This window comes from Alosa sapidissima, chromosome 1, assembly GCF_018492685.1.
Source record: "Alosa sapidissima isolate fAloSap1 chromosome 1, fAloSap1.pri, whole genome shotgun sequence".
NCBI classification, from domain to species: Eukaryota; Metazoa; Chordata; class Actinopteri; order Clupeiformes; family Clupeidae; genus Alosa; species Alosa sapidissima.
Window position 1 is genome coordinate 24,026,608 of NC_055957.1, and position 13,049 is coordinate 24,039,656.

The window sequence follows — 13,049 nt, forward strand, 5'->3', positions numbered from 1 at the left end:
CTCCTTCACTTTCAAAAGGAATCAATGCGGAGGTTGTTAACGGGTGAGCTGCACTTCGCTCATTTGTTTAGGAAGTTACTAAAAGTGGGGTGACAATCTTCCCATATCTCTCAATTTGCACCTGTGGGAATGGCTTTTCTCAAGGCTATGTCATGCAGTCCTTCACATACAATCATAGAACATATAACACCACTAGTATACACCAATATATCAAGCGCATACATGCAAGCCTCATCAGTATGACAAAAACATCCTACTGTACTTTAAGAACACTCAGTCTGTAGAGAAATGGTGTGGGAGCCCTCCCTAATTTTACTGTGAAAAAATGTATTATAGAGCAGGTTGCAGGATCTGCCAACCACCTTGGCTAATGTCAACCGAGCGAAGCTTGAAGCAGTGGGGTGGTATGTTCCACTACAACCCTCCAGCCCTGGGTCTGGCTCCATAATTAATATGTTGTTGTATCAAAGTTGATGCGCTCGCCTCTCGAAATGTCCCCCACGCCGCCCACCTTATTGAAGGCCTGACCTCCAAGCAGCTGAAGGTTGCTACGGAAATTTGGCTCGCCCCGAGCGAAAACATCTGCTCCCCTTGCGGGGCGGGACGCACGGACCCCGCGGCTCAGCTGGGGCCACAGCCCAGTGCGAGAGCCCTTCCCCTGTCCTCGCACGCTGACCCCAGCATTTATAACCAGCCCAGCAGCAGAGGCAGGGGCGAGGCAAGGCGGTGCTATAGGCCCCACCACGCAGCTCCATCACTGGGCCCCCTCCTCCACCCCCAGCCTGGTCACTCCACGCGCTGGGAGGACCACGCCTGTCTTGTCATCCTCAGTGCCGCCTGTCGAGAGCAGAGAGGCGATGGGGGATAGGCCGAGGAGGAAGAGGAGGAGGTGGAGGAGGAGGAAGGCATCTGCGGTGCTCCCACAAAGCGGCGACTGTTGGAGAGCTGACAGAAGCATCTGTCATCCACCCTAAGCCTTCATACACTCACCTGCTGTCCGAGGCCCTGACTGCCTCACTCTCTCGCTCTCTCTCACTCTCTCGCTCTCTCTCACTCTTCCTCTCTCTCCCTCCCTCTCAGCATGCATGCCTCTCTCTCTCTCCTCCTCCTCCTCTCCTCTGCTCCCTCCCCCCCCCCCCCACAGCCGCGGATCTGAAGCTCTCCTGCGCCTCCCTGAGAAAAGCTCCTGTATCTCCACCCCGCACGAGCACAACATCCAGCCATGAGTGCCAGTCAATCAAATTCACTTTCTGCGGCGAGCTGAAAACATACAGAATATCCCTGCTTCACAACATAGTTCTACATTTAACACACTCACTCAATTTCTGTTCCGTTCTGAGTCAGTTTTTTTCAGTGTCTGTTTTGATCTGCATTTGGAATTACATTAAATTACTAACCCAAATTGACAAGGATTGAAGCACGATTCTTGAAGTATAGACTGATACACCATCAAATAAAACAATCTAATATTTGTGAAATGTCAGCAGCAATATTGTAACATTACAGCACTGCCTGACAGAAAGAAAAGCAAGTAAACATGTTGGGGCTTCTAATGGAGGCGTTGACCTGCCTGGCGACCACTTTATCATTCTCCAATGGCACCCCCACCCCCTAACGGGCTGTAGGGTTGCCAGCAACAGAGGGGAAGGATGCCAATCGACACAAACACACCGACGGCCCAAGGACACCATCGCTCACTCAACTTTGGGAAGGTGCCCTTGAGAGAGGACAAGATGGGGGATCCTGTACCGACACACCTCTGAGACCTCCTGGACACAGGGTGCATGTACATGTGTCAGCTGGGGAAGGTGTGTGTGTGTGTGTGTGTGTGTGTGTGTGTGTGTGTGTGTTTACTTAGGTCAGCATCTTTATTTTAAACAAATAAAATGCATTGCATTAATCTTCAATCATATGTGAACTACATACAATCACTGTTGTCTACGGATATTCAAGTGCAGGGGTACTTCTGAAATGTTCATGAAAATATAAGTCATAGGTGCAAAAAAATGCATTTCATGAAGGTTACATTCAACAAGTTTGTTTCAACAGTTTCCTTCTTTTGAATTTGTACTAGAATGATATCACGATGTACCTACTGACTTCCAGCTGTGGAGGGTCTGAGTAATTCTCTTTATTTGATTCTGTATAGAACTTGGGTGCGTTTCCCAAAACCATAGCTGCTAACTAAGTTAGCTAACAGGTTAGCAACTATGGTTTTGGGAAACGCACTCCTGGGTGCTTATATCCATCAAATCTGAGACCAGTGAGCCCAGTGCACACAGTAAACGAGGCGCACTGACAGTTAGGTATTTTTTTATACAAGCTCTAAACTTCTTCTTTCAAACATTCTATTTTTCTGTGACCAGGTTTTTCCACATTAGGGTATAACACCTTCCGTGACAAAAATATTAGTCCCCTCATACACAACGTGGGGCTATTCAGTGTCCACAAGGAAAGGACTGAGGTGCCAGGATGCCTACGTAAGCACATCAATCAAACAGCGCCTCCGTCTGTTCCCAGGCCCTAACTGCAGTGATACATCACAGAGGCTGGGCCATTGGAAGGACCCACAGCAGATGTGTCTCATACTTTGAAAGCAAGTCAGGAGAGAAACAAACTCGAGAGAGAGAGAGAGAGAGAGAGAGAGAGAGTACAAAAATGAGAGAGAGAAAGAGAGACAATGTGAAAGAGGACAGGAGAGGAAAAAGAAGACAGATGCCGCATGGACACCTAGGCCCCCAGTTAGAGTGACTGTGAATGAGGTACTGTGCCAACAACTCATCTGTCGAGGTGAAGGGTAGAGGCCTGATTACCACCCCAAGTCATCCGCCTGAGCAAGACCCCCATCGTGCTGGCCGCTGTCCAACAAAGGGGTCTCACCCCACAGGCTGGGAAGGGAGTCCTCCCTGGGCCAGGCCGCTCTCAGCCCTTTCAATCCCCCCGCCAGGGACCCTCACGGCTGACATGGCCTGTCCTTCACACCAATCACATGCCCCTATTGTGTTACCCTGCTCTGAGACCAGAGCATCTTCTTGTAGGTGATATTCACTCACCCTCTCTCTCTCTCTCTCTCTCTCTCTCTCTCTCTCTCTCTCTCTCTCTCACACACACACACACACACACACACACACACAAGGTATATATGGCTGCTATTGTTAATTATTTCATCCAGTTGTTATTCAGAGATCATTGTATTTGAAACCCAGATCCAAACACTTCACAGACACAACTAGGCTATGTGCACGAATACAACATACAGAGAGACCGACAGACAGACATTTTTGTTATAAAATATTGTAACCTAGTAGTCGTTTGCATTCACATGACAAGAATTTAATACCACCACTAGAGAGCGCTAAATTCAAGCTTCAGCACATTTTATGAGCATAGCATTTTCCCCCACCAGATGGCATCATTGTAAAAACGTGTAATATGCTTGTAACAGAGAACTCTGCTTGAACCCTTCCTGTTTCAGAAATATATGAAGTTACATGTAACTTTCAATTGTTAAATTGTTTTGTTGTCAGTTTTAAGGGCCACGCCTAACTTTCTGATGTTTTAAGTTTCCATTCATACGACCATATCAAATTATGATTTGTGGTGTGAAAGACATGTAGGCTTACTTATGCAATTTAAAATATATATATATTCAAATTGTGTTTCAATACGAGATGGTTTAAAGCGAACAAAATATGCATCAATGCATTGTGAACGAGGCTAGTTCTAACCATTGATGTTGGTAAACTAATGAATGTCTAGGATGCTTAAAGTATGTAAAACCGATAATCTTGTTTGTTTAGACAATTTGACGAAATTAGTCGCCTGCTTCCCTCCACCGTCCCGTTATGTACGTGTTTATGTAGATTTATTAATTCAACAATCTATCTACATTAAATCTGCCAAACTAAGGAGTATGTTTTGATCCTATTTTCTCCCCCTATTTCAAATCTCGATTGGTACCGTCGGTGTTCCGCTGCGCGGGAGTAGAGGCTGCTGCTTGTCGAAGGTACGCTGACTGTGTGCTGCTAGTGCTAATTCCGGTAAGCATGGTGTCTATTAATCATTTTAAAAGGTGACTGTAGTAAAGGCACACTTACATCAGATTATTAGCTTTATTGCTAATTTCACTCAGCGGGCCAAGTAGTGCCATCGCAATTTGACAGCAAAGGTCATAGTTAAAGCTCACCAGCAGCACTGTCTGCTGAAATTGCATACCGAGCTAACTACTGAAACCGAATGTATCCATAGAAATGCATGGGCAGTTCGAACTTGCTTGATGGAGCTGCCACCACGTGAACGCAACTAGAGTATTGTGAAACCATGTACTGCCTGGTTTCTTTTAAAATAATAAAAAACAATTATTGGGTGGATGCACGCTTTATTTGTTTGCATTGCTTGGGGGAGGGGTCACTGGACACTACTGACCCATCCACACCCTAAAAGCTTGACTTTACCTCACGCGCCGAGTGTTTTGTTTCTGTGCTGATGTCATTTATTGTTTTCAAAGTTACGTTGTTGCTGCAGTTCGTTTAATTTGAAGCAGTTTTATTGGCATAACTTGTTTTGTACTTTCATGAGATAATGATATTGCAAGCTTATAATACTTCAATGGTGTGTCTCATTCAAGGTCTACGCATCAGAAAACATGGCTCGGGATTTCAGACCTGGAGACTTGATCTTTGCCAAGATGAAGGGTTATCCCCATTGGCCAGCCAGGGTACGCATGGCACATTAGACTTCCCTCATGAGGACCACTGAGTAGACTTGATGTTGAACAATCAGTGTTAGTATAAATAAATTATGCCCTCCAGTGACTGAAGTGTGACAAGTCTTACCTTTGTATTCTATTTCTTTGGAAGATTGATGAAGTTCCAGATGGGGCTGTTAAACCGTCCAATGTCAAGTTCCCTATCTTCTTCTTCGGCACTCATGAAACGTGAGTTCACCTTTGCCTCACCCTCCTGCAGAATAAAGTGGGCTGCTCCACTGGAGTTTGTCTAGCTGCATATGATGCATTATATAATTCAGTTGACTGTAGAACGGGAAGATCTTCAGTAAAATAATTTATCCCATCAGCTTCAGCCAGCTAAGTTAATTCATATGACTTGGCTAAGACCACAAATATTACTGTCAATGTATCTCCTTTTTATTTAATTTGTTTGATACAGGGCATTTCTTGGACCAAAAGACATATTCCCATACTTGGCTAATAAAGACAAGTATGGAAAACCTAACAAGAGAAAAGGTTTCAATGAAGGCCTGTGGGAAATTGAGAACAATCCAAAGGTGGAGCTAGGTGGAGAGAAGGTAGGGTTACGTGATTAGTCTTTGTATAATTTAGGGATGCACACCCCTGCATCGCCCATGCCCCACAGCTCTCTATGGTTCCCACCTCTAGTCACACCTTGCTACACTCAGGAGTGCCACTCTTGATTCGCTGAGAGAGCACCAAAGTTGTTGAAAAGTTAAATGCTTTCGAAAAATGTAAATAATTCATGTATTTCTTTTGGATGAGTATGATCTTTACTGTAAAGATTCTTTATGACCTCAGCAGATGATGTCGGCTGAGTCAGCGGAAGACAAAGACTCGGACAGCAGCCCTGAGGGAGAGGAGGAAGGCGAGGATGGGGAGAGGGGGAGGAAGTCCACGGTGGGTTCCTGCTGACTTTGCACATGAAGTTGTGGTGTTTCTGTGATCCTGATCTCTTTACCCACCCTGAAAACTTCTCTCAAACCCCAAGGTCAGGTGCCCCTCAGTGCAGGCCTCCGGGCAGGGTCACCCCGTCGCAGACACCCCTACCCCTGAGCCTGCTGGTGGAGCAGCAGTGTGCTGCTGGGTCCCCCTTAGCGAGCTAGGCCCTGTGTTTAACACCTGCACCGTGGGGCCCTTTGTGTTTGGTGTCTTTGGCCCAGGTGTCTGGCAGTGAAGCGGGTGAGGAAGAGGAGGAGGAGGAAGGGGAGATGGAGGTATCAGGGCAGGGGCCCCTGTTGGAGGAAGTACGTACTGTCCACTGCATGAGGGGGAGCGGTGGCCGCTGGAAAGATTTCATTCTGGTTTTAAGTTTTGCTGGGGGTGAAGGGGACTGGGGATTGCATGCGGTGTACTATGTTTGGAAGTATAGCTGCTTTTGGATGCCTCATTTCCTTTATGGTTTCCATTACTGTGGCAAAGCTAGCAGGACGTGGCAGTGTGGAGGGTGACGGTGAAGAGAGGGTTTTAAGCCTTTGGTTCTTTCACTCCTCTGTTGCTGTTCCCAGCCATCTGAGAGGCTGTATGCTTGGAGCACTCCCACCTCTCTGCAGTAGGGAGACTGGTCAGGGCTTGCCTCTTCTCTCTCATGCGGAGCAGTCTCTTAACACAGAGATACAGCGCATAGTGCTTGATATGGCCACACATTCCCATGAGCCATATGATCAGTGGAATGAGTATGCTACCTCATTGTCACCAAAATATCAAGTTCAACATCAGATGATGTCTCTTCTCCCTACACTGGTTTGTGACGTTATGTCATTACACTATTTTATGCTATTCCAGGTGTATTATTAAAGAGAAGGCCAGTCATCTGTATAGTCAGTGTTTATTTTGGACTTCAACTGCTTCCAGGAAGAGGCTTATGACACCTTCCCTCAGCAGGAGAAATCTCCAGACTGCATGCATCTTCCTTTGTAGAACCATTTCCCACATCCATCGAGTTCAAAATGTAAAAACGTTTAATAGCTGATATTTGTGAATCTGATTAATTATTGTTATTCTTTTCTTTTTAAGGAATCGACAGACACATCTAAGCCAAAAAGGGGGCGAAAGAAAAAGGTAGCACTGCTCATCAGGTGTGAGGTGATTAAAAATGGAAGTACCTACCCAGTACCTACTTAACATTCTCCTGTGTCTTTATCAGAGTGAACCAGAGCAAGACTCAGAGAAAGATGAGGCTGCCACCAGTCCTACTTCAAGTCCAGCTGGTAAGGCCAAAGCACCTTTGCAGTTGTCATGTTAGACCAATGCCATTCTATGGTGGTGATTTATATGTGCGTGTGCAGGTGGAGACACACCTGTGCCTAAGCGGCGTGGCAGGAAGCCCAAAGCAGAGAAGTTGCTCCTCCTGCAGCAGCAGTCATCACATGACCCCCACGGATCAGGCAGTGACATGTAACCACCTTTCTCTCATCATCAGTGCCACATAATACCTGTGTTTGTGTGTTTGCTTGCTAAAGAGTGTTTTGTTGCGGTTTTATGTTTATCCAACAGTAGTGTTGTTGATTAAGTGGTTTGTGTGATGTGTATCTGCATTCTTTTTAAGCTTTATTGATTTGTGTGGTGTCTACATAACAGGGAGACTACTGCAGATTCTGAACGAAAAAGGAAGCGTGGATCAGATGACAAGAGCAAACATCAGGAGGAAGACGAGAGGAGGGCAGATGGCAGGAAGAGAAAGGACGAGGCGAAGAAGGAGCCAGAGGCCAAGAGGAAGAGAAACGCCAAAGATGGGAGCTCCTCTGACTCTGAGGATGAGGAGGTGAGCATAAACACTCCCTCTTTTAACAGTATGCTAGTGAATGCGTGTTAGTGTTGGTACATTGACCCTTTCTCATGGTCCTTCCAACCTCTACAGAAGAGCAGTGGACCAGGCAGGAAACGCAACCCGCTGAAAGCCCAGCAGAATACAGTAGAGCCTGACAAGGATGAGCGTCGCCGCAAGGGAGACGACACCAAAGAGTGAGTCCAGGCCTCCAGCCACTCTTAGTTCAGGGCAAGGGAAATTAACACACTGCTGAATACAAAGATCACAGTCAGAAATGGCCGATCATGAGGGCAGCATTGCATATGCATAGTGTGAGGGATGGTTCAACGATTAAAGAAAGAAATACTTCATGACGAGGCTCATAATGCGCGACATTCGAAAACGGAAGAAGAATTTAAGTCATGCACTGACTGCACAAACAGTCCTTTTAATAAACCCTTTCTGTACACTTACAAAGTTAAAATGACACTAGTTTGTCTGTAGGGACCCTCTCCACAGTATCACAGAAGTGTAAAAATATTTTGAGCCTTGTCAGTAGCTTACTAAGTAAGTAGCGATTTACTTTGATGTAGCAAGCTGGCAACAAGGCTGTCGTTATATGCTACTTTGTTGTAAATACATTTTCCGGACTAACTAAAAACTCCTATTTATACTCATTATTATTGAAAACAAATATACACTAAGTTGTTTTTGGACCATAGTTGTCCTTTAAGATTGGAATAGAGAACACCTGATTTTTTTCAATTCCACATGATAAGAATGAGATTGAGTAGACCAATCATCCATTTAGAGTGTGGCATGATTGGGAGTAATGAGCACAAACATAACGACGAAACATAACTAGCTGTTTGCTTTTTAATATCATAGACCATAAAACTGGCCGGTCAAGATAACATCAGACATATTTGATTGAATCTGGATTGCGTCAACAATGGAAAGAAATGCAAAAGATTCAAATCTGTCACGCAAACACACATAGCGATTCATGGACATCTCAAAATCGGGCTTAAACATCAGGTCTGCTCCCAGTATAGGTGTTCTGAGTGGAGGCCTTCCTGTTTCTGTTGCTTTGTGTGTGACGAGACTTTTACGCACGTTTCGTTTCTCCTGTAGATTAGGGAAAGAAGACTCAAAGAAGGACGAGCGGAAAGGAGACCGAAGGAAAGGTGACCGTCAGAATGTTTTCTCCAGTTTTGAACTTGTCGATGCCCTTGTGCCTTTCTGAAAGAGTTTCACCTCAGGGGACCTTTTAAATGAAGAATGTTATATTCACTTTTGTGCATGACGTTCCTCCTCCATGCTTTAATTTGTGCCGATATGTTTTACACAATTCAGAAATGTCCACGGAGCACCGACTGCAGAGGTTGCATGGAGAAATCAAGATCTCTTTGAAGATAGACAACCCTGTGAGTCCTTGAGTCTGACCATCAAAAGAGCATTTTTTGAGTGAAGATGTTTAAAGATAGCCCTGCCCTTTCCTCTCACCAGTGCCAGGGGCTGCTCTGGTATTAATGAAACACTCTCTTTGTGCTTGCCTAGTCTTAGTGTGTGACTATGTAGACGTATGTGTGAGAGAGAGACAGACAATGTGTATGTTTGTGAAGTTTGCTCCTTTATTAACTGAAGTGATATTTGCTGAAGCGTTCAGTGCTTGTTTAATGCTTAATCCCAGGATGTGAAAAAATGCCTGGTTGCATTGGATGAGCTGGGCTCTCTACAAGTCAACACCCAGCACCTTCAAAAGCACAGTGACCTGATAGCCACCCTTAAAAAGGTACCGACTCACAACAACTTCTTTCCAGTGCCCTTCTTCGTTACTTTGACATGTTGGTCCAGTGACCAACTCCGTTACTCTCTCCAGGGCTGATGTATGCCCTGCCTCGAGCAAGTAACTTAATTATGAGATGCCATTTCTAACCTGGGGTTTCGTCTTGACTTCCCTCAGATCCGCAGGTTTAAGGCCAGCCAGGACATCATGGACAAGGCCACCATGTTGTATAACAAGTTCAAGACCATGTTCCTGGTGGGTGAGGGAGACTCTGTGCTGAGCCAAGTGCTCAACAAGTCTCTGGCTGAGCAGAGGCAGTATGAGGAGGCCAAGAAAGGAGCGCTGAAGAAAGCCGAGCAGGCCAAAGAGCAGAGCATGGGTGAGTCCACAAGGCACAGCAGCTCTGTCAGGGCCAGTACACTACTGTTATGTTGACCGACCTTCTTCTCTCACCTGAGTCTCTCAGAGCATTTTGACCTGCTTTAATGATCTTTAATGGCATCCCTTTAAGAAAGCATTTCAGTCCATGTAAATGTTTCAACTGTCACTGCTCAGGGTTAGGTATATGTGTTGATGATGTGGTGGTGGTGATGTTTTTGGCGAACCATAGAGGGACAGGTTGCCAATGGAGGGTCAAGCCCAGAGGTGAAGCAGCAAGAGTCTGAGCAGAGCAAAGCTGCTGAAGAGAGCCGCACTGTGGAGAACAGGTTGGATTTGTTTCCTCAGAGCAGAATTCTTTTCCTAGTTTTCTCCTCCCCTTAGCCCAATTGTGCTAGACTGTATTTCAGTTTTGTAGGGTATACAGACTGGTATCTCAAAAAGCCTACTCCAGGAGATTTGCTTACTAATAATGAGCAGAGTTATCTGTAAGTGTGAGGATCTGTTCTGATAATAATCTACCTTCAGACTTTAGTCAGATCCGTCTCTGTTTTTGCCTTTAGTGTGCCAGTAGCCCAGCAGGAATCCGGTTGAAACAAAGGCCTCTTGTGATGAAGAGGAAGCACTGGCCTCCAGGGGTCCTCCAGGCACCTGCCACGCTCCAGCACACGGTCTCCACTGGGATCACAGCACCTCTCCTCAGAGACTAGTCCAACAGGGTTTCATCCTCAGCAGCATCTGTTTGCACACCACTGAAGTTTCCAGACAAAAAAAAAGATTGAGTATTGAGTTGTCGGACAAATTTGCCCCCATGTTTAAGGAACTGGACTTCCAACAGTGATGGTTCACCATTATGTTACACTGAAAGTGCTCAGAAGTTTAAAGCTCACTCAGAGGTTATGCACATATCTTTTCTTCTTTGTGCCTTTTTGTTTTATTGAAAAAATGGCAAAAACCATGCCAACCTTGCCATAGTAGTAGTCCAGTTTGGACCATTTGGCAGTTTTTGTAAGTTTTTAAGTAAAATGCATTGCTTTGCCTTTGCGGTCACTAGATATTTCGAATGTACTTCACTTACCGTGATGTCCAACCTGCTCTATGCAGACAGTTAGTTGTAAGTTGTTTAGTGAAGTAGTCAGATGGTGGTATCCCTCATCATGTACTATCTGCCTGTGGATCATCATAGTATTCATCCCTAGTGTAGGTGTATATATTTGTTGAAGTACTCTCAAAGCGAAGACAGTTTTGCCTCAGAAGTGCTACTAGATAGACATGCCAAAGTTCACCTTATCAAGGAACTGCTTATGTCTTTATTCAAATTGTCTGTTTTTAAAGCTTTCATTTTACTGGCGTTCATGTACTGTAAATAAGAGTATTTTTGTGCCCATCTTAACTTTAACTGTTTTGTTCTCACTAATAAAGCAGTGGTTACATCAAAAGCTTGCTTCTGATTTCTCCTTAGTGAATTATTGGTGTAGTAACATTGGATTTTCTCTGGAGCTTTACAAGACAAGTTTGTATGGTCTGAACATTTTGTTGTTTGTATTACATGACTGATTGGGGGGAATTTCTACTGTACTTTTGCCATGCCAGCAACACTCCCCCTTCTTTCAGTGCAGTCTCCACTAGGGCTTTGACTTTTGCCCAAAAATCATATTTGAAGTTCGTTTGTTTATTAATATTAAAATTCGAATATGTGTTAATATTTTAACCATTAAATGTCTTCAGTAAGACCGATATTGGTATCAAACTTAAGTTCTATATGTTCTGTCCACCAGAGGGCAGTGTATCAGTCAATGTCAATAGACTACGTGCACTAAAGGCTGAGTATTTATGCGTGTGTTAAAATTATTATTAAGCACAGGGCTGGGCGATAAAACGATAGCGATATGTATCGCAATAGACATGTAATCGTCTCGATATCAATAAAAAATACGTTCAATAGAACATTCATAATTAAAAGCAACACACACCTCCTGCCTTACGTTGTCCATAAATAAATAGACTATATATATTGCATTGTAGTATGTCAAACTCTACCAGAGTAGGCGATAGAAGTAGGCCTACCTCAACACAGACTCTCCTTGCCCCGTGCACTCTCTCTCTCCCTCTCAACAGGTGCATCCCTCCTCAGCATGGACATGTAATCCAAACATTAATCGTACAAGATGACTGGCTAAATTGCTATTAAATCCGGTTAGCATCATTAGCACGCTGCACGAATTTGTTCAAAACTGTTGCATTCAAATTGACTGCTAAGTTCTAATCATCTCAATCCCGATGCAAATGGAAAAGTATTTTCCAAGACTCAAACGGGCCTGTCCCAAGGAGTAAAAGTATTCATTTGAAACTTAAACACACGTGGGGAAACTGAACAGTCTAACCAGTAGACTATGATCAAATAGAAAATTAAGCTAACCTTATTCTACTTTGTTTACAATATGTCCAGGCTTCAACCAGTGCTGCTTTTCATTCAGACTTATCTGCACATTTATTTATTTGAGTGTTTTTCATGATTGTGTTGACATTTCTTTTCCCTGTTTGCTTTGATTGATACCTGAGGTGATTAAAATCAGAGGAAGGTTAAGTTTAAAATAAAGTAATAAAGTGTCTATTTTGTCTGTGGGAGCTCACTAAGCGCGAACCAGCAAGGATGCTTCACCTACAGGAGCCCAGATGACCAATAATAGCCTTGCTAATGAGTTCGCGATTTTACTTCACCAGGCGTGAAAAAAAACTCGGAATCTGAATTGAAAACAACGTTTACAACCCAATACATTTACAAAAAAATATTTCCATAGGCTACAGGTTCGAATATTAAGAGATCCCTAAAATTCGTTCGAATATCTTTAATTTTTAAAATAATCGAATTATATTCGAATAACGAAGTTCGGAGTCAAAGCCCTAGTCTCTCCACGGACTCAACAAGTCTGCATGCAGGCTAAAATTGTGGATGGATAAGCAGATGTTTGTCCTGATTACAGATCCTAAGAGAATCGTTGTCAGGATATGATATACCAACAACAGCTGTGAGGGGGATAGGCAGTGTAGTTCTCCAAAGGTGTTAGAGCAAGATGCAAAATTAACTAATGTAGATGGGCAAAGTGCAGTCATGTATGATCTAAAGATATTGTATGTCCTTAGGCTGTTAGTATTAAAAAGATACCACGGCAATAGATTTTGCTTCGTTATTAAATTAGCTATAGAACTTATGCCCACTATTTTGATTAAGGCCCATACACTTTTAGCTGCCTCATTGAGTTGTCTGGAGAACTTAAACATCAATAACTATTTTGATGTGTGGTTATCACAGTACATCCATCAATCAATCCTTCCTTTCACTTATTTACAGATGTTTTCTGTCAGGAAAATGAGTAAGCAAG

The 13,049-nt window shown here is 44.0% G+C and overlaps 1 protein-coding gene across 5 annotated transcripts; it reads left to right on the forward strand.

Moving 5' to 3' along the window:
• Positions 1-3,899: 3,899 nt before the first annotated feature.
• psip1a (PC4 and SFRS1 interacting protein 1a) lies at positions 3,900-11,105 on the forward strand. 5 transcript variants are annotated; one of them, XM_042106480.1, is made up of 17 exons: positions 3,900-4,040; positions 4,628-4,717; positions 4,860-4,936; positions 5,169-5,307; positions 5,552-5,650; positions 5,914-5,997; positions 6,767-6,811; positions 6,897-6,960; positions 7,039-7,147; positions 7,331-7,514; positions 7,611-7,714; positions 8,634-8,686; positions 8,856-8,926; positions 9,193-9,294; positions 9,466-9,667; positions 9,899-9,995; positions 10,230-11,105. In XM_042106480.1, the coding sequence occupies exons 2-17, from the start codon at positions 4,646-4,648 to the stop codon at positions 10,258-10,260; spliced, it is 1,533 nt and encodes a 510-aa protein (XP_041962414.1). In that variant the 5' UTR covers positions 3,900-4,040; positions 4,628-4,645; the 3' UTR covers positions 10,261-11,105. The 5 variants fall into 5 exon arrangements, with proteins under 5 accessions (XP_041962414.1, XP_041962431.1, XP_041962448.1 ...); XM_042106497.1 differs by having other exon boundaries at positions 5,555-5,650; XM_042106487.1 differs by having other exon boundaries at positions 3,988-4,006.
• The last annotated feature ends 1,944 nt before the right edge of the window (positions 11,106-13,049 follow it).